At 38.5% G+C, this 25,998-nt stretch overlaps 1 protein-coding gene and 1 long non-coding RNA gene across 2 annotated transcripts in view; one reads left to right on the top strand and one right to left on the bottom strand.

The window, feature by feature from the left end:
• LOC136871848 (ribosomal RNA processing protein 36 homolog) overlaps positions 1–20,310 on the bottom strand; it is a 194,088-nt gene extending 173,778 nt beyond the window's left edge. The window contains exon 1 of the mRNA XM_067145475.2: positions 20,137–20,310. Within this exon, the coding sequence (XP_067001576.2) occupies positions 20,137–20,214 (78 nt within the window). The 5' untranslated portion in view covers positions 20,215–20,310. The remainder of the gene's footprint in view (positions 1–20,136) is intronic.
• A 589-nt stretch (positions 20,311–20,899) lies between these two features.
• Positions 20,900–21,549, top strand: LOC137500570 (uncharacterized). The gene is made up of 3 exons (XR_011018096.1): positions 20,900–21,032; positions 21,124–21,331; positions 21,425–21,549. It is a non-coding gene; the product is annotated as an uncharacterized lncRNA (long non-coding RNA).
• Positions 21,550–25,998: the final 4,449 nt, after the last annotated feature.

Below are 25,998 nucleotides of genomic sequence, written 5' to 3'. Positions count from 1 at the left end.
CCAACTTCCTCTCAACGACTAATCACACCCTCCCTTCCAAGATGCCAGTGGATACTTTGCCTCTAATACTAATCAATGAGATACCTCGATAGTTGTTGCAATCCTTCCTGTTCCCTTGCTTATAGATAGGTGCAATTATTGCTTTTGTCCAATCTGCAGGTATCTAACCAACACTCCATGCTAATCTTACTACTCTATGAAGCCATTTCATCCCTGCCTTCCCAATATACTTCCACCATTTCAGGTCTAATTTCATCTATTCCTGGTTCTTTATGACATTGGAGTTTATTTACCATCCTTTCGACTTCCTCCAGCATTTCACGAACATTTTCCTCCTCCCCATGAGCTTGGCTGTTCACAACACCACCAGGAAGATTTCCTTTTACGTAGAGAAGGTGTTCAAAATATTCCCTCCACCTCTTCAGTGTTTCCCTGGGATCTATTATGAGTTCACCTGAATTACTCAAAACACTGTTCATTTCCTTTTTCCCCTCTCTTTCTAAGATTCTTTATTACTGTCCAGAAAGATTTCCCTTCTGTTTGACCTAGCCTTTCCAGGTTATTACCAAAATCTTCCCACGACTTCTTTTTGGATTCAACAACTATTTGTTTCGCTCTGTTTCTTTCATCTACATACAAATCCCTGTCTGCCTCGGCCCTTGTTTGGATCTATTTCTGATAAGCCTTCTTTTTACGTTTACAAGCTGCTCTCACTTCATCATTCCACCAAGATGTCTGCTTTTTCCCTTTAAACAAAGTTGTTCCTAGGCATTCCCTTGCTGTTTCTACTACAGCATCCCTGTATGCCACCCATTCTCTTTCTATATCCTGAACCTGCTAAATGTCTACTGTTCGAAACTTCTCACTAATCATATCAATGTACTTCTGTCTAATTTCCTCATCCTGGAGATTTTCTACCCTTATTCGTTTGCAGACAGATTTCACTTTCTCTACCCTAGGCCTAGAGATACTTAGTTCACTACAGATCAGGTAGTGGTCTGTATCATCGAAAAACCCCCGGAAAACTTGTGCATTCCTAACAGATTTCCTGAAATCGAAGTCGGTTAAGATATAATCTTTTATGGATCTGGTACCCCTAGCTTCCCGTGTGTAGCGGAGAATAGCCTTATGCTTGAAGAATGTATTCGCAACAGCTAAACGCACACTAGCACAGAAGTCGAGCGAACGTTTCCATTCCCATTAGGTTCCATATCTTCCCCACATATACCAATCACCGTTTCGTATCCTTCAGTTCTATTTCCAACTCTCGCATTGAAATCGCCCATTAGCACTATTCTGTCCTTACTGTTGACCCTGACCACGATGTCACTCAATGCTTCATTAAACTTGTCAACTTCATCCTCATCTGCACCCTCACATGGTGAATAAACTGAGACAATTCTCGTCCTAAATCCTCCAACTGCCAAAGCTACCCACATCATTCGCTCATTTATACGCCTAACAGAAACTATGTTCCGTGCAATGATATTCCTGATAAACAGCCCTACCCCATGCTCTGCCCTTCCCTTTCTAACACCCGTCAAGTACACTTTATAATCTCCTATCTCTTCCTCGTTATCTCCCCTTACCCGATATCACCTACTCCTAGCACATCCTGATGCATTGAGGCTCTCATAATAATACACCAGCTTTGATGGACAGGTCATGTAATTCGCATGCCTGAGTCACGTCTCCCACAACAAATCATGCCGTTCATGAGCATTTATATCTCTCTTTTCCTATTGCAGGATGGCTTCTACATATACTGCTATCTAATCCCAAGATTCTTGGTTTCATAGCATCACCTGCACAATAGTTTCTGGTGTCAACTCTCCTTGCTCAGCATGTAAACATCTTCTCTGAGTTGACCAGTGATAGCATAGAAAAAATGTGTGAAATAACATTGTCTACATCATTGCAATAAATACACGCCGAGTTGCTCACTCTACCTACTCTATATAGAAATTTCCGGAATGACCTGTCATTAGCTGTGTAACGCAAAAGTTAACCTCACCAAGAGCTCAGGCAACCCAATCAGCTAGACGTTGTATCAGCCGCTTAGTCCATTTTCCTTGAGGATCTTACTCCCAACTTTGCTGCCACCGCTCTATTCGTTGCCTATAAGGTAACTCCTTCGCACACTTCTTTCCGAGCTCCTCGAGTTCGCCAGACTTCCTGTCTCTTCTAAGGCAAGTAAATCATTTGGCGCTACCGCTGCTATCGTAAGGACTGCAGGTTCGGATACTGTGTGATATGCGTTTGTAATACGCAAAGCTGATCTCCACTGTACCGCAGCTATCCTTCGCCGGTATTTTTCAAACTTCACAGATTCACCCCAGACTTTGGCACCATATAGAAGTGTTGAGTGAACTATCGACATCAGAAGTTGTTGTTTGCTAGACTTCGGACCTTTAATGTTGGTCATTAATCTACTCAGTGCAATCATTGTTTTCACCGCCTTATCTGTCACCCGTTTGATATGATCTCAAAAAGAAAGTTTGGCATCAAGTGTCACTCCGAGGTACTTTATACTTCTAGATGTTTCGATTTCTGTTTGTCCAATATACATTGGAATGACAGTCGTGATCCTTTTTCTTGTCAAGAGAACGATCTCTGTTTTATGATCTGCCAGCTGTAATCTGTGATTCGCCATCCAATCATTCACCCGTTGCATTACTTGATTTAGCTTAAACTGAGCCAACTCCAAATTTCGAGCAACTATCAAAACAGCTGATTATCAGCATAGCCCACTAGCATTGTGTCTTCCGGCATCTCTAACTTCAACAATCCATCATGCACTATGTTCCACAGACTTGGGCCAAGGATGGACCCTTGTGCTGCACCAGCTGTGAGCCGTTTCACTCTCTGCCCATCTTCTGTGTGATATACTAGAGTATGATCTTTCAAATAATTTCTCATTATGCGCATGAGATACTCTGGTAGTTTGAAAGTATTGTGAAGCGTTTCCAATATGTCACTCCAACTTATCGAGTTCAAAGCGCTCTTAACATCCAGAGTCACAAGGAGTGTCACTTTTCGAGAGTGATGATTACCCATTTGTGCCCTTTTAGCTGTATTCAACACTTCCCTACTGCATTGATTGTCGAATGCCCTCGTCGTAAACCATGTTGACGATCAGAGAGGTCCCCAGCTAGTTGAACTGCTGAAAATATTGTTGGCTGCAAAAGTTTCTCTAATCCTTTACCGGCAGTATCCAGCATACATAAAGGCCTATAGCCCCCAGATTTCCGTTTGCTTATTAAAACTAACCAAGCTGTTTTCCAGCGAACACTAAACAACCCCGATAGCAGCCAGCTATTGTACAGTTTCAGCAGTAGTTGTGGACAGAAATCTGCTATCAGCTTTAATATCTCTGCTGGAATACTATTTGGTCCTGGGGCCTTTTTATTTATAAGAGACCTAATCACACTCGACAATTCTTCTCATGCAAAAAGTGGCACATCATCTATGAAGTCATCATCATCAGCAGCAACAGCAGACCTCTCAGGATGATCTGGGAATAATGTATCTACAATATTCTTCATTGCATTTGAGTCCATGACCGGGTTCAAGAAACTTCCAAGTTTCTTCATATCGATCTTGTATCCTAAACCCCATGGATCGTCATCCACTTCTTTAGCCATTTCCACCATTTGTCGACTTTACTCTTTTTGATAGCATTTCTCAATTCTTTCTTCGCCGACTTATACTCAGCTGTGAGTGAGGTGTCTTCTTGGCTGACTTGTGCTCTCTGTGCCTTCTGTCTAAGTTCCAGACAACGTCTTCTCTGGTCAGCAATATCTTTGGTCCACCAGTACGCTGAACACTTCTTGTTTCGTAATGTATTATGAGTCATTGACAGATCACATGCTCTCCAAATAAGCTGCATGGTTAGCTCAACACGTTTCTCAGCTGCTTATTTCCCTTTATAACAACATATTTGTGCTGTTATACTATCCATTTCATTTCTTAAGATAGCAAGAAATTTTTCTTTGTCCATACTTTCTATATTCCACCGTGTTGGTTTATACGATGTAATATTAATCTGTGAAGTTTCAGGAAGAATACGAAAAGTAATGTACTGGTGATCACTTCCCGTGTATTCTTCAATCACTTGCCAGTCACTGATATTCGACACGGTGTCCTCAGATACAAAAGTCACGTCCGGTATGGTTCCTCTACAGCCCGGTTGTCGAAAGGTTGGCACATCAATATAAATAAAAATGAATCGCTAAATGTGTTGCTAAGAGCAAAACTCGGGAACAGCTGGACCAATTCGGCTAATTTTTTTTCAAATATTCGTCGAAGTCCGAGTAAGGTTTTTACGAAGAAAAAATAGGAAGAAAATGCCAGGAAAAACGTAAAAGCCCCCATTTCCCTTTTTCCATTCAAACTGTTCCCAGGTTTGCGCTTAGCGCTGTCCTCCTCTACCCAGCGCGTTTGCCAAATGTCCGTAAATTTTAATGTTATCGTTCAAAATGTGTGATTATCGGATTATGTACAAAATTTCAAGTCGCATTTGATGCTGTTAACAAAAAATGGTTTACAAAATAATTGAGTGTGAAAATGTCAATATAATGGAACGTTACCTCAAATGCAAAATCTTCATTGCATAGAACTTATCACGTCATAACTCCTATTTTATATTCACTATATTTGTAATTTTTTCACTGCTGGTAAAGGAACATTTCAGCTCGATGTACATAAGTTTGTTTTTAAATTTAAATGATAAGAACATGTACTGTTTGTGTTTCTTTTCAGTCATGTTCAGAGACTTTTATGTGCAGGCACGAAAAAGTCAGTCGCTGGCCAATTTCTTTGCTATTGAATTTTCATGGGGAGTCAAAGCGAGGCAAATGGTCTTCAGATATGGAAGTTATTTTTAAAACAAACCCCAAGTTCATATCTCGCTTAGTTCTCAGTTTGTGACAGGAAGAATGTCTCCTTGGGTTTTGGTTTCGCGCGTACGCTCTCCAGACAGTCGCATGCAGTGTCATGTTTTGTTATAGTTCGAGACCTTTGTCTATCCTGATTGTTTTTAAATCTTCGCTTTTCAACAAACAAGTTCATCGATTTCTTTGGTTGATTGGTTTATTTTGTGTGTGCTTCCATAAACAGTATACTCATTTCAAGACTCATGCCGCATACAAGACGCGGGCGGAGCAACTTCTGTCGAAGAACTCGAAATGCTACAAGCCAAGCTAATTTTCAGTCTAATCGGACTGCACAACAATGTGAAGAGCGAAATGAAACTGAAACGATTCGGATATCACAAACCCGTGCAGCGCAACGTTCAGTAATAATCTTCCAAGTTTGAATCGAGCTGCTTTCAGTTACGATGTTTCATTTGACTACAGTGCCTAGCAATGTGTTGCTATTGGATCTATGAACTCAGTTTGCCAAAATTGAAAGGCATTGAAATACGAAAATCAAGCCACTGGATTATGTTGCGCAAATGGCAAAGTGAAATTAGTGCCATTGATTCCACCACCAGATCCATTGTACTCATTGGTTTCAGGAACAGGAACAGATTCCATACATTTCCTTACAAATATCCAAAAATATAATAACTGCTGTCAAATGACTTCATTTGTGGCAACAAATGTACTCCGGGACAATTTCATGCCAACTTTCAAGATAACATATAACAAACAGACTTATCCTCCATATTGCTTTGTTTATTTTATTTTATAGTTTTTGTGACAAAAATAATAAATCTGTCCTTAATTTACAGATACAAGGCCAAATATATCACAGAGCAGGTTCACTGTTGCCGGTGTTAGATGGCAACTACAAATTCCTGCAAATTTATTTCATGGGCAAATCATTACAAGAAATTGATCTGTGTTGTGCACATAACAGTTCAGTGAAGAGAACAATTACAAACTTTCTTTCACGAACACAATCAGTTGATTACATTGTTCAAAACTGCACTGGATCTCATGCCATCTGATAATCACAAAATTGTAATCAGAGCTGATAAGACTCCTGTGGGCCAACATGCAAGACGTTTCAATGCGCCAACAATTGATGAAGTTGCCATTGTTATAGTTGTAGAAAATTCGGAAGTCCGTGATATTGTTTTACATCGCCAGAATGATCAGTTACAGCATGTGTATGAAACACACCGCTCATACGATGAGCAATAATATCCCATTATATTCTGGCAAGGTGCAGATGGTTATCACTTCTCGATCAAGATTATAAATCCCCTTACAGGTAATTATAAATTTGGATATTTTGTATCAGCTACTACATGTATTATATGCAAGTTCAATCACTGTCATTAAAACAATAATTTATTTTCAGGTGCCGAAACCAACAAAAAAGTCAGTTCAATGAAGTATTATTCATACCGCCTTATGGTTCGTGAAAATGAAAACAATCACATATTGAAATGTGGGCGATTATTTCACCTATATGCTGTTGATATGTATGTCAAAATTGAAACAGAGCGTTTGACATTCATCAAGTTGAACCAGAGCAAACTCCGTTCTGAAGAGTATATTCACCTTCAAGATGCGATTAACACTGATGGAAATGCAGAGAATTACATGTTACAAATTTCCAATATACATAACAAATTTTCAGTCATGAGCTCTCATATGAAAGATACAGGTCATCATTTCACAACTATCCAACAGGACCAAACAATCATCAAAATAGTAGGCAAAGGAAAATTAATGAATGAATTAGAAAACATTTAGATATATCTGGATCAACATTACAACAAAGGACTAAATCTCAATGATCCCGTCGAAATAAAAAATCCTTTATACGAGACTTTACCCAGTTTATTACAATCTTTAAATCCAAATTTAAATAAAATCCTTAAAAATCTTAAACTAACTTCCAATAAAGATCCCAACTTCCCCTTAAAGGTAAGTCCCTCCGTCCCCGCCCCTGCTAATCTTCCACAGCCAACAGCCTGTAAGCTCAACCCTCCGTCCACCTCCTCTTCTCCATTACACCCCTCTTCCTCAATTCCACATCTTCAACAGCCAATAGCGCACAAGCTCAACGCTCTGCCCATTTCCTTTCCTCCATCACACCCCCCTCCCTCAGTTCCACACAGATACAACACACGACATTCAAATCCAAATCTTACTCGTTCCAAGACCATACAGACAACCAGTTCATACTGCAAAAATCGAGAATGTAAGTAATTGAATATATATTTCGCCTAATTAACCGTTTTTTCCTCTAAACTTCATATCTTTTATTCTCTTTTCATTACAGATCCTTCACCATATATCCTTCAATAGTTAATCTATATTCAAAACTACAGCCAACAACAACTAAGAATGTTCCCATTTAACTATCAGTATATGAGTTAACAAAGATCTATACGGCAACATTCAATTATGAACTCTTCATAACTCCTTCAACAAAATTACGGAGACCGCGAACCCACTGCGTAAATAACGAGATTAATAGATTAGTTGAATACAACTTTATGATCTACATAGCGCCATACTACAGTTAAATATTACGACTTTTCAACAAGAAAGTTTCAATGTCATCTCAAGCGGCTACTAAGTTCCATTAATCTTCTCTTCAACATGTAAATCAAGTTGCTTCCAGCCGAATTTCACTCGAACTTTGATATGGCAACTTCAGCCATAGACCTTCTTGTTATTATGTGGTTAAGGCCTAGTTTGTCTAATTTATAAAATCATTTTAAAATTACTAGTGTAATATCATACCAACTTCAACTTTTGTAAATTATTATTTAAGAACTCATAACAATTTCTCACATTGTACAATTTCACTCTAATCTTATATTCTCATTTTAGATTTTTTACCACGACAATCAGGATCCTGATTTTTATCTTTGAATATGAGTGTAAAAAGGCTGATGATGCCCTTTTAAAGGGCAAAACATGTCCCTTCAAATTTTAGTTTAATAGGTTGTAAGTCCTAACTTTGTAAATTCTATTGTATTGAATAGGTTGATCCTAATAAATTTTGGTAATATCTTAAATTAATGCAGAGAATGTCGGCCGGATGACCATTCTTCCAGCAACATACATCAGAAGTCCTTGACATATGCATGAATATGCTCAAGATGCCATGTCGTATGTTCGTCATTATGGCACAGCATCACATTCACGTGCAATCCGCAGTGGATAGAAATCAAACAAGAGTTATTCCCTGGCCAATCAACCGTTGATCGCCATGACATTAAGACTAGAGTTTTCCAACAACAGTTGAAATCTTTAATGAATTTCATTGTGAAACATAGCGTGTTTGGCGAGACGCGCTGCTGGATGTATTCTGTGGAGTGGCAGAAATGTGGATTGCCTCATGCACATATTCTGATTTGGTTGGTTGAGAATATAAGACCAAATGAAGTTGATGAAGTGATATCAGCTGAAATCTCTGATGTACAAGTAGATCCAGGCTTGCATGAGGTAGTTATTAAAAACATGATTCATGGTCCCTGTGGAACACTTAATCAAAATTCACCGTGTATGGTGGATGGTAAATGTTTGAAGCGTTATCCACGGGCATTAGTACCAGAAACAATTACCAGAAATGAAGGTTATCCACTGTATCGTCGCCGGTCGACTGCAGACAACGGAAGATCAACAATAGTCAAAGTGAATCAACAATACATTGAAATTGATAATCGTTGGATTGTTCCATATTCACCGATCCTATCAAAGACTTTCAAGGCGCACATCAATGTTGAATCTTGCCATTCCGTCAAATCTATCAAATACATTTGTAAATATGTAACCAAAGGAAGTGACATGGCTGTGATCGGAGTTAATGCACATAATTCCAACGATGAAGTTACCCAATACCAAATGGGCCACTACGTTAGTAGTAATGAAGCAATTTTGAGCATTTTTTCTTTTCCCATTCATGAAAGGCACCCCACTGTTGTTCACTTAGCCATACACTTAGAAAATGGTCAAAGAGTATATTTCACGGCTCAGAACACATTACAACGAGCTGTTGAACCACCATTTACAACCTTGACCAGTTTTTTTGAATTGTGTCAGAATGATGATTTCGCCCAAACACTGCTATACTCCGAAATGCCAAAATATTATACCTGGAATCAATCCTCAAAGAAATTTCTATGACGGAAACAAGGAAAACCAGTTCCAGGTTACCTAAATGTATATTCCACCGATGCAATAGATCAAATTTACTCCGTCCATCCAAGCAACAATGAGTGTTTTTATTTATGATTGCTATTAGTCAATGTTCGAGGCCCAACATCATTCCATCATTTACGAACTGTTAATGGTGAATTGTGTGGCTCTTACAGAGAAGCCTGTCTACGTTTGCAACCGTTAGAAAATGATGCTCATTGGGATCAAACTCTCAATGATGCTGTAATTTCTTCACAACCTCATCAAATCCGGACATTGTTTTCTATAATTATATCAACATGCTGCCCATCAAAACCAATTGATTCATGAATCAAATACAAATATGATGTGTGTGATGATATCTTGTATCAAATGCGCATCACAACAGGAAATCCAAATTTACAAATCAGTGAACAAATGTACAATGAGGTGTTGATATCGATTGAGAACATGTGCTCGATGATGTCAAAGTATTATCCCAATTAGGCATGTCCGTGCCCAATCGCCCGATGCACAACGCTTTTAATCAAGAGTTCCAACGCGAAAAACTGTACGATCTCGATGCTTTAAGAGAATCACTTCGAATAAATCTTCCGCTGTTGAACCAACAACAAAAGTATGTATTTGATACTCTAATGAAAGTTTTAAATGATGGAACTGGAGGGATTTACTTCTTGGATGCTCCCGGGGGTACAGGAAAACCTTTCTTAATTTCATTGATTTTAGAAACAATTTGCTCAAACAATGAAATTGCACTCGCACTTGCTTCATCAGGCATTGCAGCTACATTGTTGGAAGGCGGTCGAACAGCCCATTCAGCGCTAAAATTACCATTGAATATGCAAAGCAACGAAACTCCGACCTGTAACATATCGAAGAACTCTGCAATGGCAAAGGTTTTGCAGCAATGTAAATTGATAGTGTGGGATGAATGCACCATGGCACATAAAACATCTTTGGAGGCATTAGACCGAACCGTGCAAGATCTGCGGAACAATCAAAACCGATTTGGTGGAGCGATGATTTTGTTAGCAGGAGATTTTCGTCAAACACTGCCAGTGATTCCACGGTCAACGCCAGCTAATGAACTTATGCATGTTTAAAGTCATCAGTTTTGTGGAAACACGTCAAGATACTAAATTTAAGCCAGAATATGCGTGTCGAGTTGCAAAATGATCCATCTGGAGAGATATTTTCAAAACTAGTTGACATCGGTGATGGCAAATTCCCTTCAGACATTCTGACTGGCTTCATTACTTTACCTGACAATTTTTGTCAGTTTACTAAATCCAAAACCGAACTCATTCTAGAGGTGTTCCCAAACATTGCTCAAAATTACAGAGATCATATTTGGTTGAGGGAACAAGCAATATTGGCTGCCAAAAACATGGATGTAAATGAATTAAATTTCAAAATTCAAAATGAAATTGCCGGTGAATTGCGGACATACAAATCAGTTGATTCCGCTACTAACCAAGATGATGTCGTCAACGATCCACCCAAATTTTTGAACTCGCTGGATTTGCCAGGATTGCCGCCTCACATTCTTCAATTAAAGGTTGGATCAGTGGTCATAATGTTGCGAAATATCAACCAACCACGTCTTTGCAATGGCACACGGCTAGCGGTGAAAAAATTACTGAACAACGTGATCGAAGCAACCATTCTAATGGGAGAGTATAAAGGAGAAGACTTTTTGATACCACGCATCCCTATGATTCCGATTGACATACCATTTGAATTTAAACGACTGCAGTTTCCACTGCAGCTCGCTTTTGCTATGACCATAAATAAATACCAAGGGCAGTCATTGAGTGTTTGCGGCATTAAACTTGAAAACCCATGTTTCTCGCATGACCAATTGTATCTTGCCTGTCCCCATGTTGGAAAACCATCAACCTTCTTTGTTTACGCGCCAGGTAATCAAACAAAAATATCGTATACCTTAAAGCTTTACAATGAAAAATATCTTCATAGTGTCGATTGGAATCAGTGTTTTCTATGATAGTTATTTCCTAAGAAGAAAGAGGAATAAGTTGTGCCACATTATCTTCACGCCATCAACTTATCAAGTTACTTGATTTACAACTGGGGATAATTATGGCTCTGTGAGGGATTTGAAGACCTGCTGAACAGTTCACATTTACGTTACAGTCAATCAGGGTTATTTCTGGGTAGTGATATGCTGTGACCTATTTGAGCATTTCCTTATTCACAATCAAGATATTAATACTGCAGGTAATGAAAACAAGTTTTTCCAGTACTCTGTTACTAACTTTTGGTAACAGTAGAAAATGAACTCATTTGATGTTGATGATGTAGTCATTTGCATTATTCTGATTTTTGTGTGCAGTACAGACCGAATTTGAGTTCGTTCCATTGTCATTTATTTTTGACAGAACAACGCCTGTCGGGTCAGCTAGTTTTCAATATTAGTGACCATCAAACCCAACAAAGCGGCCATCTCCACAGTTCGGCGCCCTCTAGAGTCGTACTGTGACATACCCCATTCTAGTGCCTGGGCAATGAAATCACCAACTACGATTAAACTGTTATCAAAACCTTGTAATACGTCCTCTAGGCCGTCCAGCTTAGCCTGAAATTCAAATACTGACTCATTTGGCGTAAAGTAACAGCTCACTAAAGTATATCTACCAGTGCGGACCCAAACAAAACCGTCTCCACATCCTTGGTTTGATACTGGGCATCTACCCAAATCTGGTATCCAAATTGCAGCTGTCCCACAATTATCCACGAACCATCCTGGGTGGTCTCTGTCTTGATACGGTTCACTGAGAAGAAATACGTCTACTCCTATCTCAAAGGTCATCTGTGTCAAAAGATCATTGGCAGTTTTACTCCTGAGCATATTTGCCTGAATAACCTTCATCATTTACTACTAGTTTTAGCCTTTTTGAGAGCTTCACAAAATGCTGTGCAGGCTCTTGAGCCAAGTACACGACTTCAATTAGCTTCATCGATGTTAATGTCTGTGCAAATTATGCATCTCGGATTTGCTTTGCAACCTACTGCCCTATGCCCGGCTTCTCCGCACTTAAAACAAATTTTGCTTCTATATACACCTTTGCAGTTTCCTGCATGGTGTCCATATGAAAGACATTGAAAGCAGCGAGATACCACGATCCTTTTTCGGATTCTACAATCCAACCGTCCTATTTTAATTTTACCCATTTCTAAAAGTTTCTGGGCCTACTTATCTTCTATCTCAATGATAGCAAGTTTTTGCCCTCTGCTGTTCGGATTATTGAGACTTTCAATTCTCCTTCGAAATTCTAAAGATCCTGTCTTACAGCTTCCTCTAACTAAAGCAGTGGTGATACTGTCCATGTCCCGAATTTCCAAGGTAGTGCGGGGAGTTAAAGTCTTCACATCGCCATCCGTACCAAGTACATCTCTTAAATATTTATTAAAATTGTCCCTGTTCTTGTTTTGTATGTCTTTATTAAAAACGAGAAGAATTGTCCCAGTCTGAGTTTCACGAATAGATTGAATACTCACACCGCTGTCTTCCGATTTTATTTTACTCCGAATACCCTTCAAAAAATCTGCAAAAGTCTTGCTGTTTATTGGTTTGATAAGGACAGCACCTAAATTCCATTAACAGCAAGATTAAGTTCACAATGGAAGTAGAAAATGAAGGTAAATTACCTTTCCTTGATGTGTTAGTATACAGGAAGAACGATAGTACACTAGGCCATGCAATGTACAAAAAACCTACACATTCTGAAAGATACCTTCATAAGTCTTCACATCACCACCCCTCCCAAAAAGCAGCTCTCCTTCGAACGTTATATACTAGGGTGAATAATGTTGCAGACAATGATAACCGCTCGAGTGCATTGAGAGAACTGACAACATCCATGAAGAAGAACGGCAATACATCAGGAGACATAACATGAGCTATGAAGATCAAAGAGCCTAACTTGGATAGTACCAACCAGGACTACAGCAAAAAGAAAAATGTATTCCTTCCTTACGTGGCAGGTATAACTGACAGAATAGGGTGCATTCTTAAGAAGTACAATATAATTCCAGTTTTCACCGCAGACCAGAAGCTCAAATCCCTGTTTCGACCAGTCAAAGGAAAAAGACATCTTGAAACACCGGGCGTATACGAAATTCCATGTGGTTGTGGTTGTTCATACGTTGGCGTGACGAAAAGGCTTGTTAACACCAGGGTGAAAGAGCACATCCAGTCGGTAAAGAATGTCGCTCTTTCATCCTCCACGGAGAATGCTATAAGCCGCCAGTCTACCATAGCAGAACATTTCTACAGTACAGACCATGAAATCCTCTTTGACCAGGCAAAGGTCAACGCACCTGTAAAAGACTTCTATGCTCGTCTTGTGAGGGAAGCCATAGAGATAGAGCTGCGCCCAAATAACATCAACAGGGAAGACAGCTTCAAGTTATCAAATACATGGAGACCTGTACTGCAGAAATCCATGCATAACACCACCATGGCACAGAGGGACACACTCAAACTGTCGACAGAGGGCGGTGAATCAGTAACTTCCCTCCCAACCACCTCAGCACAGCGCCACGATCCTTGAGTCCAGTTGGGGTAGGCCGTGGATAGTATGGGCATGACTTCAACGTTCCTTCAGAGAATTTCTTTGCTCACTGTCGGAGGCAAAACTTCACACGCCCTGATGAAGGCCAATGCAATTTGGCTGAAAGCTTGGCTTTATTATTAAATATATATATAGTGGCTTTAATCCAGTTCATTTATTTCTTTATGTTAAGAGAAATATCCTGTTTTATGTTTATTTTCACTTCCCTTGTTCTACCTGTCGCTACTGATGAAACACATATTCTTTAAGGAATTTGGTATCACCCTCTTCTGTTTTATTTTTTACCTTCTATTTCATTGGAAAATGTAGTCTATAAATGTCATTACATCTGAACACCAGACAAAAACGAGAATGTAGAATTACAGTAGAACCACAATTACCTACATAATGTCACTACTGGCACCTCGGATAACTTAAAACTGATAATACAGATGCCATATAGACAAAATATGTCACAGTCACTTCACTGACACTTTTTTAAACTGTTTCTCCCCCAGTCCCACCATTTGAAATTTCTTCCTCTTTCGCTTTGCAGGATACCACAACACACTTCCTCTTTTCTGGCCATTTGCAGTATTCAATAAATTCCCACAGTGAACGACACTAGAACATGCATGTGATATCCATGCTGGAGTCATACGGATAGCAGCCGAGGGTTGCAGTTGGTCTAAGATGGGTGAGTCACGTCCACTCACTATCTCAGTTACAATCTCCAAGAATGAACTACAAATGTTGGCGGCAGGATACAGTACCATTCATAGTTATCACATCTATCGAATTTGAGTCAACTTCACCAAAAAAATTACAAAAAATTACAAACAGATTGCAAAAGGGTCAGAATTCTACCAACAAAACCGGCAAAATTGATGATGTTTAACAACTATTTCATACCAATATTGACCTATGGTATTGAAGCGTGCACCCTCACAAAAAGAGATTCATTAGGATTGCAAGCATCAGAGATGACATTTCTTAGATCCACCATCCAGAAGACCAAGATGGACAAGTTAAGAAATGAGGAGGTGAGGAAAGAAGCCGGAATAAAGACATCCCTATTAGACCGAATCGGCACATCCAGATTACGGTGGTACAGGCATGTGATGAGGATGGAGCCTAAAAGAACAGCCGGAATAAATTTGGAATGACAGGTGGAGGGGAAAAGACCTGCAGGAAGACCTAAAACACGATGGATGGACATGATCAAGGTTGATCTAGTTACCAGAGGATGGACAGTGGATGATGTTCTCCATGACAAGTTGTATATGGACAGGAAGAAGTGGAAGAGGCTCATTAACAGTACCCGGGAAACTGGAACTGTACAATGATGATGATTCACCACTGCCACCCACATAATACTGTACAGATACTAACATATTTTGTTGTGTACAATCATCAAACAAAACCTCACAATTTCTGGAGATATTTATCTACAAGCTCAGTACATTGTAGTATTTATGGAAAATATTATGAAATGTAAGAAAAGTTGAGCATTACACTTATTGATTAGCCTTGACTAATATGGAGCCTTCATTAATTGAGGCTTGGATAATCAGGATTCTACTGTACATCTAAAAATTAGCTCCTGTTAAATTGCTAATAAGACAAACTCATAATTGTTCATTATTACATAGGAGTGGGCACCTTGGACATATTCTGAGTCATGGGCCTTCTTGTGCTCAGGTAGTTAGGACTATACAATCCACCGATGATCTCTAACCCATAAGAAAGAGATTCTCACTGGGAATATGTGTAGGTAAAGTATAACCCTGCTTCAAAGAATTTTTACCAAGCACACTCAGAACATTTTAAGCAAGCCTCAGACCTATGGGAGTAACAGACTCCTACTTCTATTTGACAGGCAAGGGACTCCTTCAAGAGAATTTGGTGAAAGAAATTGAATTTGATGGTGAGCTGTCAATATTAATGGAGCTTATGAAGTACATATTATCCGCACACTTTATCTTGGTGCATTTGTGTACGGGAGTGAGGAGTAAGGAGGGAGCTGTCCCGGTATCGATAGTGCTGCCTGGTGCTGCAAAATGAATGAAAATGAAATCTGAATTGAATCGAGAATATGATCGATCGATATGAAATTTCTAAACCGTTATCATCTTAAGCCAACAACTATGTCACATACACATTATATAACATTATAAAACATTTCTCGATGCGAATCTTGTTCCTAGCATGAATTCTATACTTTGGCTTTGTTGTGTAAACAACAACAGTACTAGTACGTAAAGTGGTACGCCAGATGTCGCACAACGATGCTTAAGCGATTCATAGTTTGTGTTTCAAACGTTGCCAGTACGAATCTCGAAGATCGCCGAGGTCGACTGATTCAGCACTAGGGTGTAAATGCACCAAGATAAAGTGTACGGATAATAAGTATTTAGGTACAGAAACAAGTGTACCAACTGTCTCATATTACCCCTAAAAGTGTCTCACTTTTAACCTAATGATGTCTCATATTTTACCCCTTTTTAAAAAAATGAATTTTCTTCTCAAATCAAAAACTTAAAATTGTGTTTTCAAGCTGAAAAAGAAGATTCTCCCTTACACTACCAAATAAAACCAGAAACACTTTCCTGGATATTTGGGTTGAGCCAGAGTAATAAAATACAAAGTGCAATGCATGAAAGTTTTTTGGTTAGAAAAAACACCACTCAGGAAATTGTGTACTTCTAGATATATAGTTCGGACACTTTCCAATTATTTTACCATAATGGATAAAAGACTAATATATAATATCATTCATGCAAAGTGTTGAGATTATTTATCAGATCACAAAAAATTGAGTGTCTCATTTCCCCCCCTTTTTTTTTTGTCTGTCTCATAATTACCCTGACTGACCCTAGGCCTAATAAATAAGTTACAAGATTGTGAGCAACTGCAAAATGACCTTGTTAATGTTGTGAGATGGACAGTAGGCAATGGTATCAAGATAAACTAGGTTAAAGGTCAGGTTGTGTGTTTCACAAATAACAAAAGATCTCTGTTTTAATTACTGCGTTGATGGGGTGAAAGCTCCTTTTGGGGATCATTGTAAGTACCTAGCTGTTAACAAATAAAGTAGAGACAATATGCGACAATTCTGGATTTAGCCTTGTTAAAATGGGAGACAAGTCGCAAGTGGCGCTCATAGTGGCTTGACCTGAAAATTTGCGCTAAATTCAAATAGGAAATGTATATACGGAAATGGATAAATAAATTATGTCTAGAAAGAAAGTGTTACTAAGATATTAACTTCAAAATTGCCAAAGCAATTCTGGATAAATGAATGAAGAATTATTTAACAGGTTATTATTTAAAGACTGAAATTAGACATATAATCAAGATGTGAAATGGACTGCTCTAAAAGGGCTTGATCTTCCATTTATGCATTACTTTTTTAGCTTTAGCATACCTGCCTGAACTTTCACAACTAGATTTGTCTTTTTTCTCATTTAAAAGCATTGTACCATCACATTAAGACACTTGTCAATAAAAATACTGGCACATTCCTTACACACATGGTTCAATGAATTTACATTTAAGAGCTGGACAATTTTCCTTTTAACATGAAGCCTACTACCAGAAAGAATATCAATAAATTTAGCCGCAAAAACATTCATATATTCCCTATAAGCAATACTTGCCATTATATTAGGGTAAAGCAAATTTGCATCATCATATTGTTTAAAAAAAGTATGTACAATTCTTAAATCACCCATATTTTCTTCAGTGCTTGACAACGCATTACAGCATTCCAAATGAGGTAACTTGGAACACGACCAGCCACACTCATATGCATATGTATTTTCCTGAACTAAATCAACCCCACAGATCACACCTACAACACATCGGTATTGCACTATACAATAAAATATGGGTATTATATTTTTAGCCAGTTAAAATATGGGTCGAGCAGGTCAGAAGATTATGAAGTACTATAAAAATCTCTTTGTTACTGAAAGAATATATATGCAACACAATATTACTTACATTTTCTTGTATCATATCTAAAGTACTTATTTGATTATTGTTTGCTTGAAGGAGCTATACCAAATGAATGGCGAGTTGCTATAGTAGCCCCTGTGTATAAAGAAAAGGGTGATAGTTGAAAATTTTTTTTTTTGCTATTTGTTTTACGTCCCACTAACACAGATAGGTCTCGATGATGGGACAGGAAAGGCCTAAGAATGGGAAGGAAGCGGCCATAGCCTTAATTAAGGTACAGCCCCAGCATTTGCCTGGAGTGAAAATGGGAAACCACGGAAAACCATTTTCAGGGCTGCCGACAGTGGGATTCGAACCCACTATCTCCCGGATGCGAGCTCACAGCTGCGCGTTCCTAACCGCACGGCCATCTCGCCTGGTAGCTGAAAATTACAGGCCGGTAAGTTTGACATGCGTTGCATGTAAGCTTTCGGAGGGCATTCTTTCTGATTATATTAGACATGTTTGTGAAATTAATAAGTGGTTCGATAAAAGGCAGTTCAGTTTTAGGAAAGGTTATTCCACTGAAGCTCAACTTGTAGGATTCCAGCAAGATATAGCAGATATATTGGATTCAAGAGGTCAAATGGACTGTACTGCGAATGACCTGTCTAAAGCATTTGATAGGGTGGATCATAGGAGACTACTGGCAAAAATGAGTGCAATTGGACTAGACAAAAGAGTGACTGAATGGGTTGCTATATTTCTAGAAAATAGATCTCAGAGAATTAGAGTAGGCAAAGCTTTATCTGACCCTGTAATAATTAAGAGGAGAATTCCTCAGGGCAGTATTATTGGACCTGTATGCTTTCTTATATATATAAATGATATGAGTAAAGATGAAGAATCAGAGGTAAGGCTTTTTGCAGATGATGTTATTCTGTATAGGTAATAAATAAGTTACAAGATTGTGAGCAACTGCAACGTGACCTCGATAATGTTGTGAGATGGACAGCAGGCAATGGTATGTTGATAAACGGGGTTAAAAGTCAGGTTGTGAGTTTCACCAATAGGAAAAATCCTCTCAGTTTTAATTACTGCATTGACGGGGTGAAAGTTCCTTTTGGGGATCATTGTAAGTATCTAGGTGTTAATATAAGGAAAGATCTTCAATGGGGTAAATCACACAGGCCTAAATGGGGTTGTAAATAAAGGGTACAGATCTCTGCACATGGTTATCAGGATGTTTAGGGTTTGTAGTAAGGATGTAAAGGAAAGGGCATATAAGTCTCTGGTAAGATCCCAACTAGAGTGGTTCCAGTGTATGGGACCGTCACCAGGATTACCTGATCCAAGAACTGGAAAAATTTCAAAGAAAAGCAGCTCGATTTGTTCTGGGTGATTTCCGACAAAAGAGTAGTGTTACAGAAATGTTGCAAAGTTTGGGCTGAGAAGAATTGGGGGATACGAACTGCTCAACTAATTGGTATGTTCCGAGCTGTCAGAGGAGAGATGGCATGGAATGACATTAGTAGAAGAACAAGTTTGAGTGGCATCTTTAAAAGTAGGAAAGATCACAATATGAAGATAAAGTTGGAATTCAAGAGGACAAATTGGGGCAAATATTCATTTATAGGAAGGGGAGTTAGGGATTGGAATAACTTACTAAGGGAGATATTCAATAAATTTCCTTTCAATTTCTTTGAAATCATTTAAGAAAAGGCTAGGAAAACAACAGATAGGGAATTCGCCACCTGGGTAATTGCCCTAAATGCAGATCAGTATTGAGCGATTGATCGTCATGAGGGAAACTGAAGAAAGACCGCGCATTCTTCTCTACTTCATAGTTACTGCAGCCAAACACAGCACATACCTTTCCCCTCATGTTGAGAGGAGATATCACGGAATGGCACACGCTAGTATTTAATTACGTCAACTCACTGAAAATGCATAAATAACACCATAAACTTCACATACAAGTACATGTGCTCTTATGAAAGAATCAGTAGTTCTCAGGTCAATCCCCTAGAGAGAGCTCTAATAGCTGTGCCTCGATATCTCGCTGAGTGTTGCGCATTGTCTCTACTGTATTTGGTGTTAATATAAGGAAAGATCTGCATTAGGGTAATCACGTAAGTATAATTTTAAATAAAGGGTACAGAGGGGTACAGGGTACAGGTTATGAGGGTATATAGGGGTTGTAGTAAGAATGTAAAAGAGAGGGCATATAAGTCTCTGGTAAGACCCCAAGTAGAGTATAGAGTGGTTAGGGATTGGAATAAACTACCAAGGGAGATGTTCAGTAAATTTTCAACTTCTTTGCAATAATTTCAGAAAAGGCTAGGAAAACAATAGATAGGAAATCTGCCGCCTGAGCGAATGCCCTGAATGCAGATCAGTAATGACTGATTGATGATATACCAGGATAAAACTATTTTTCAACCAAGGATACCTTAAATACAGAATTTGCAAATAAAAGTGCATAGAAAACTAACAATAAATCTATAAATAATTACCCTTTCTGATTTTTCAATGCCGTTCTCCATCATTAAATAACAATGAAATTCGTTGGTGGCAATTCTCTTACATGACATTAATTTTTGTAGTCGGACTTCACATTCACATCATCCAAACATGCAGTCCACGTTTCTTCTTCTTCTACTTCTTCTTTGTTCTGTTCTGTTCAAAGAGGATAGTTCTGTTCGTGAAGTTGATATGGGATCGTTATTTGACCCAGACACAATACTGTATTATATTTGTACTAGTTCTACACGCGCACACAATTCCAATAAAGTAGTACACCAATGCAGTTTACAATGTTGTCTGAGTACGAAGTACTTGAAGATTGAGGGAAGTAGACCATGCAGCGGACTCACAAAATGGGTTCAAAGCACTTGAAGTAGTTCAGGAAAAGACGTATCACCTAGACTGTAGACAACTGAGAGTGAGGAAATATGTATACAAGACTATTTTTTTATAGGAGAGATAGGAAAAGCACAGGGACACAAGGTATACTAATCTTCACGCTAGAGTGGCCGTCTCAGCGACTTCTACAAAACATACACACCGGGCCAACATATAAAGCCCCATTCACAATGCAAACGTAACGTAAACTTAAAATTAACGTTAACTTAGAAGTTAGCAGCCATCTTATCTAATGGATCCATTCCACCGAGCACAGAATAACATAGAGATGGCAATGTGACGTCTGAGTTGAAGTCAGTGGACAAAAGCGGCCGCCATGTTGTTTGTACCAAAACATTGGAGACCAGTTAGTGTAACTAAGTGAACAGTGCACCACGTGTGAAGTAAATAAAGGAAGTTTGTGTTATGGTTTTAAAATACCGACTTGTGTAGCGTATGGATGTGCAAACAGAGCTTCAAAGAAAATACCAGGGATAACTTTTCACAGGTAAGCAATATGTTTTTGCGAATATTCAGTGCCGAATTGTTTTCCCCTTGCACATGCAGTATAGGTTAAGAAGCCCCTTTATCATTTACAGTTTTCCTAAAGATAATGAACGACGGAAGAAATGGATAAGAGCTATACGAAGGGAAAATTGGTCCCCCACACCTTTCAGCACTATATGTTCAGCTCACTTTACTGAACGTGATTTTGATCGTACTTCATTGTGTGTCGTAAGACTGAGGGAATGGGCTGTGCCATCTGTGTTTGCTGCTTTCCCAAAGTACCTACAAATACAATCAAAGGTTAGTTTCTCTTCATTTTAGCATTTGATTGAGAAATATGTCGAAATACATATTTATAGAGTAAGCCTACTATTTCTTAAATTTATTTTACAGGAGAGAAGGGTCCTTAAAATCATAAAGACTGTGGAAATGCCTTCATTAGACTCCTCTACAGCTGTCCAGGAAGTACCTGTTGTGGAAAAATCTATCTGTAATAAAAGTGCAGAAACGTGTTTTAGTGCTCAAATAGATCATATGAAAACCAAAGAAATTGCGTGCAGAAAGAAAATAAAATTATTGCACCAGAAAAAGAGGCGAATGAAGAAAAAGGTGGCTGAATTAAGTACTGTTGTAGATAGTCTTAAAAAGAAGGCTCTGATAGATAATGAGTACTGTGAAATGTTAAGTGGTTAGTCAGATACCTCATTGTGTTTGAATAAACGACAACAAGATAAGGCTTCATGTAACAAAGTGCAAAAGTTGTATGATGAGAAGTTAAAAGCATTTGCCATTACTCTTCACTTTCTTTCTCCAAAGGCATATTGATTTGTGAGAAACACTTTTGACACTTGTCTTCCACACCCTAGAACCTTATCTCGATGGTATCAAAGTGTAGATGCTAATTCTGGGTTCTGTGCTGAAGCTTTTCAGGTACTTACATCATACACAGGCACTAAGATTTGTGCCCTTTTATTTGATTCCATGGCTATAAGGAAACATTTGGAATGGGATGGCAATAAATTTCATGGGTCTGTAAATGTTGGGATTAATAATGAAGATGACACAGCACCATTAGCTTCAGAAGCCTTAGTTTTTCACTTAGTATTTGTGAACAATTCCTGGAAGATTCCTTTAGGATACTTTTTTGTGCACGGCATAAAAGCTGCACAAATAAGTGCTCTTACAGAACAGTGTTTGACATTGCTGCATGATTCTGGTGTGACAGTGACTTCATTGACTTGTGATGGTGCTGCAACAAATATTGCTTCAGCTGAAAACCTGGGTTGTAACTTCGATGTAAATAACATGGTTACTCATTTCCTCCACCCAGTTACCAAACAACTAAATATATCAGACCATTAATTCATACATTTAGCGGCTGCTACAGGTTCCTTCGAATTATCCGCCATGTTTGCAAAAATCAACTCGCTAAACACGTCATACATGACGTCATATAGACGCACGAGCAACAGCCGCGGAGCCCGTGCTCGCCCGTGCCGGCGGATCCTGGACTTATACCGGGAACAAAGTCAGGAATTCACACATACATTATAGGAAAATGAAAATGAAGGTCAAATTAGCTGCACAAGTTTTAAGTCAGTCTGTTTGTGATGCTGTGCTGTATTGTTGAAGTAAACACATTGAAGGTTTCAAGAATTTATACAGATATTTAACATTCTCTTTGATGTTCTAAATTCTAGGAGTATAAGGGGTAAATACTTTAAGAAAGCTCTGAATTTACAGAATATTTCTGAAATCAAAGATTTCCTTTTGAGGGCCAAACAGTATATTATGCAGCTACAGGAGGGATTCAGTAACAAGCCCATGTACTTATCCACCAGAAAGACAGGATCTTTGGGGTTTCTAATTGATATTGAGAGCACCATTTCAATGTATGATTTCTTTGTTGGGGACTCATCAGAAAACTTTCCACTGAAGTATTTTCCTTTGTATAAAGTAAGCCAAGACCATCTTGAGAGACTGTTTAGTTATATTAGATCTCAGGGTGGACATAATAATAACCCCACTGCCAGGCAATTCACTGCTGCATTGAAGAAAATATTAATTAGTTCTGAGTTACATGAATCCAGAAATGGCAATGCTCTCCCACTGGACAAAATCAGTATTTTGACTGCTCAGAACAAGTCACCTGAGGATGTGATAAATGCATCATTCCCTAAAGCAAGAATGCTAGAGTATTCATCTGAGGTATTGTCCCAAACATCTCCTCAACATTGCCTTCTGGATCATGACTATATTGCATTACCTGGAAAAACAAACTACAATGACATGACATGGGACATCTCTGAGTACATTGCAGGGTTTGTAGTCAAGAGTTTAGAAAGTAAGATTCTATGTCCAGAATGTCTCAGCATCCTTATAGACACTAGTGACAAGTTAAATGGCCTTATTTCAGTCAAAGATAGGGGTGGTTTAATGAAACCATCACGAGATGTTAGCAAAATTTGTAAATTTTGTGAAATTGCGTTCAGGCAAAGTATGAGTATTAGGGATGTTAAAGTTCCTTCTGCTCAGAGTTCATTTAAGGTTAAGCATCTGGTTTGTAAAGTGTTACAAGAGTGCATAGGAACTGACATTTTTGAGGATATTAAAAGCCATTTTCTTGACCAGGAACTTGAAACTAATTATTTCCCATTGCTAATTGAAGCAATTGCCAACAAATATTTGACCATAAGTTTTCACCACTTTTGTAGAAACTACAATGATCAAATGCATCCCTCTCAAATTTGCCAACATTTTACCCAACTGGTATTGTTTTCTGGACAATAGGGAAAAATAAATTCTTTGTCTACTGGTATGCGACACACATCGTGAAATATATTTAATTAGAATGTATTTTGTGTGTTCTGACCAGTAAAATATTAGGCCTAGTCATGTGTACATTATTTTATATGATGTAAATGTCATTGAAAGTGTAATATTTGTGAGTGTTGTATGTACCTTATTTTATCTCACTTGAAGTCCATATAGTTATATAGTTATTTAAGGTATGGTTATTTTATTTCATTACATCACAACAACTATCGAGGTATCTCATTGATTCGTATACCAGGCAAAGTATTCACTGGCATCTTGGAAGGGAGGGTGCGATCAGTTGTTGAGAGGAAGTTGGATGAAAACCAGTGTGGTTTCAGACCACAGATGGGCTGTCAGGATCAGTTTTTCAGTATGTGCCAGTTACTTGAAAAATGCTACGAGAGGAATAGGCAGTTTTGTTTATATTTCATAGATCTACAGAAAGCACATGACTGGGTACCGAGTGAAAATATGTTCGCCATACTGGAGGACTGTGGAATTAAAGGTAGATTATTCAAATCAATCAAAGGCATTTATGTTGACAATTGGGCTTCAGTGAGAATTGATGGTAGAATGAGTTCTTGGTTCAGGGTACATACAGGGGTTAGACAAGGCTGTAATCTTTCACCTTTGCTGTTCGTAGTTTACATGGATCATCTGCTGAAAGGTATAAAATTGCAGGGAGGGATTCAGTTAGGTGGAAATTTAGTAGGCCTAAGCAGTCTAGCCTATGCTGATGACTTGGTCTTAATGGCAGATAGTGCCTAAAGCCTGCAGTATGGTATGAAAATTATCCTTGCAAAGACTAAATTGATTTACAAGTCGTCCATTTCATGACCGTATCAATGAGTATAATCAAGAAGTGAATATCGATTAGGTGGTTCTTTATATTAACTTCTTGACTAAATTGATGTCAGTAGGTAAGAAATTCAACAGAATTGAATGTCAGATTGGTGATACAAAAGTAGAACAGGTCAATAATTTCAAATATTTAGGCTGTGTTTTCTCCCAGGATGGTAATATAGTGAGATTGAATCAAGGTGTAGTAAAACTAATGCAGTGAGCTCGCAGTTGTGATCGATAGTATTCTGTAAGAAGGAAGTCAGCTCCCAGATGAAACTATCTTTACATTGGTCTGTTTTCAGACCAACTTTCCTTTACGGGAGCGAAAGCTGGGTGGACTCAGGATATCTTATTCATAAGTTAGACGTGACGTAACAGACATGAAAGTAGAGAGAATGATGGCTGGTACTAACCGGTGGGAACAATGGCAGGAGGGTACTCGGAATGAGGAGATAAATGTTAATTTAGGAATGAACTCGAAGCTGTACGTATAAACCGGCTTCGGTTTTGGGGTTATGCGAGGCGAATGGAGGAGGATAGGTTACCTAGGAGATTAATGGACTCTGGTATGGAGGGTAAGAGAAGTAGAGGGAGACCAAGACGACGATGGTTAGACTCGGTTTCTAACGATTTAAAGAGGTATAGAACTAAACGAGGCCACAGTACTAGTTGCAAATAGAGGATTGTCGCGACGTTTATAATTTCATCAAGTGTACTAATGAGAAATATTTCCCTGTTTTTGATATGATTTACTTGGCTCAGCAATTCTATAATGATTAGGCCTATTCACCTCATACTTCTGGTCTTCCAGGATATCTTTATTATTGACCGTGTATTATTTTGTTTATAGGCCTACAGACTGTTTATATTTTTATTGGGTATGATATTATGTGTGGATGCATACTGTATATGGTATCTCTAAAATAGGTCTTTATGAAAATGTTCCATTATTTTTAGCTGCACCTTGCAAGTCGGCGATTCGTTTGAGCTGAATACAATCTGATATAATAACAGGCTATTTGTGCTCATATTTCCGAATTTTTAACTACCATTACTGCGATTAAAACAGTGTTCTGGATTGTCCCGTGCTTATAATTATGACTAAGGCGCTTTTCTACTGCGTTAGATATGTTAACCAATGAAATAATGTTACAGAAATCTTTTAAAATGACAGACTCTGATAGGAATTAACGTGACTCGGATAAGAATTAACTAACACTGCGGGTAATACCAACATGGCGATGCGCGCAAAACTCGGCTTCAGCGAGCCAATGCGTTGCGGTAGGCATTGCCATCTCTATGTTATT

Source organism: Anabrus simplex, chromosome 4, assembly GCF_040414725.1.
Source record: "Anabrus simplex isolate iqAnaSimp1 chromosome 4, ASM4041472v1, whole genome shotgun sequence".
In the NCBI taxonomy this organism is placed as follows: Eukaryota; Metazoa; Arthropoda; class Insecta; order Orthoptera; family Tettigoniidae; genus Anabrus; species Anabrus simplex.
Note: the sequence above shows the minus strand (reverse complement) of the source record. Positions and strands in the feature narration are given on the sequence as shown.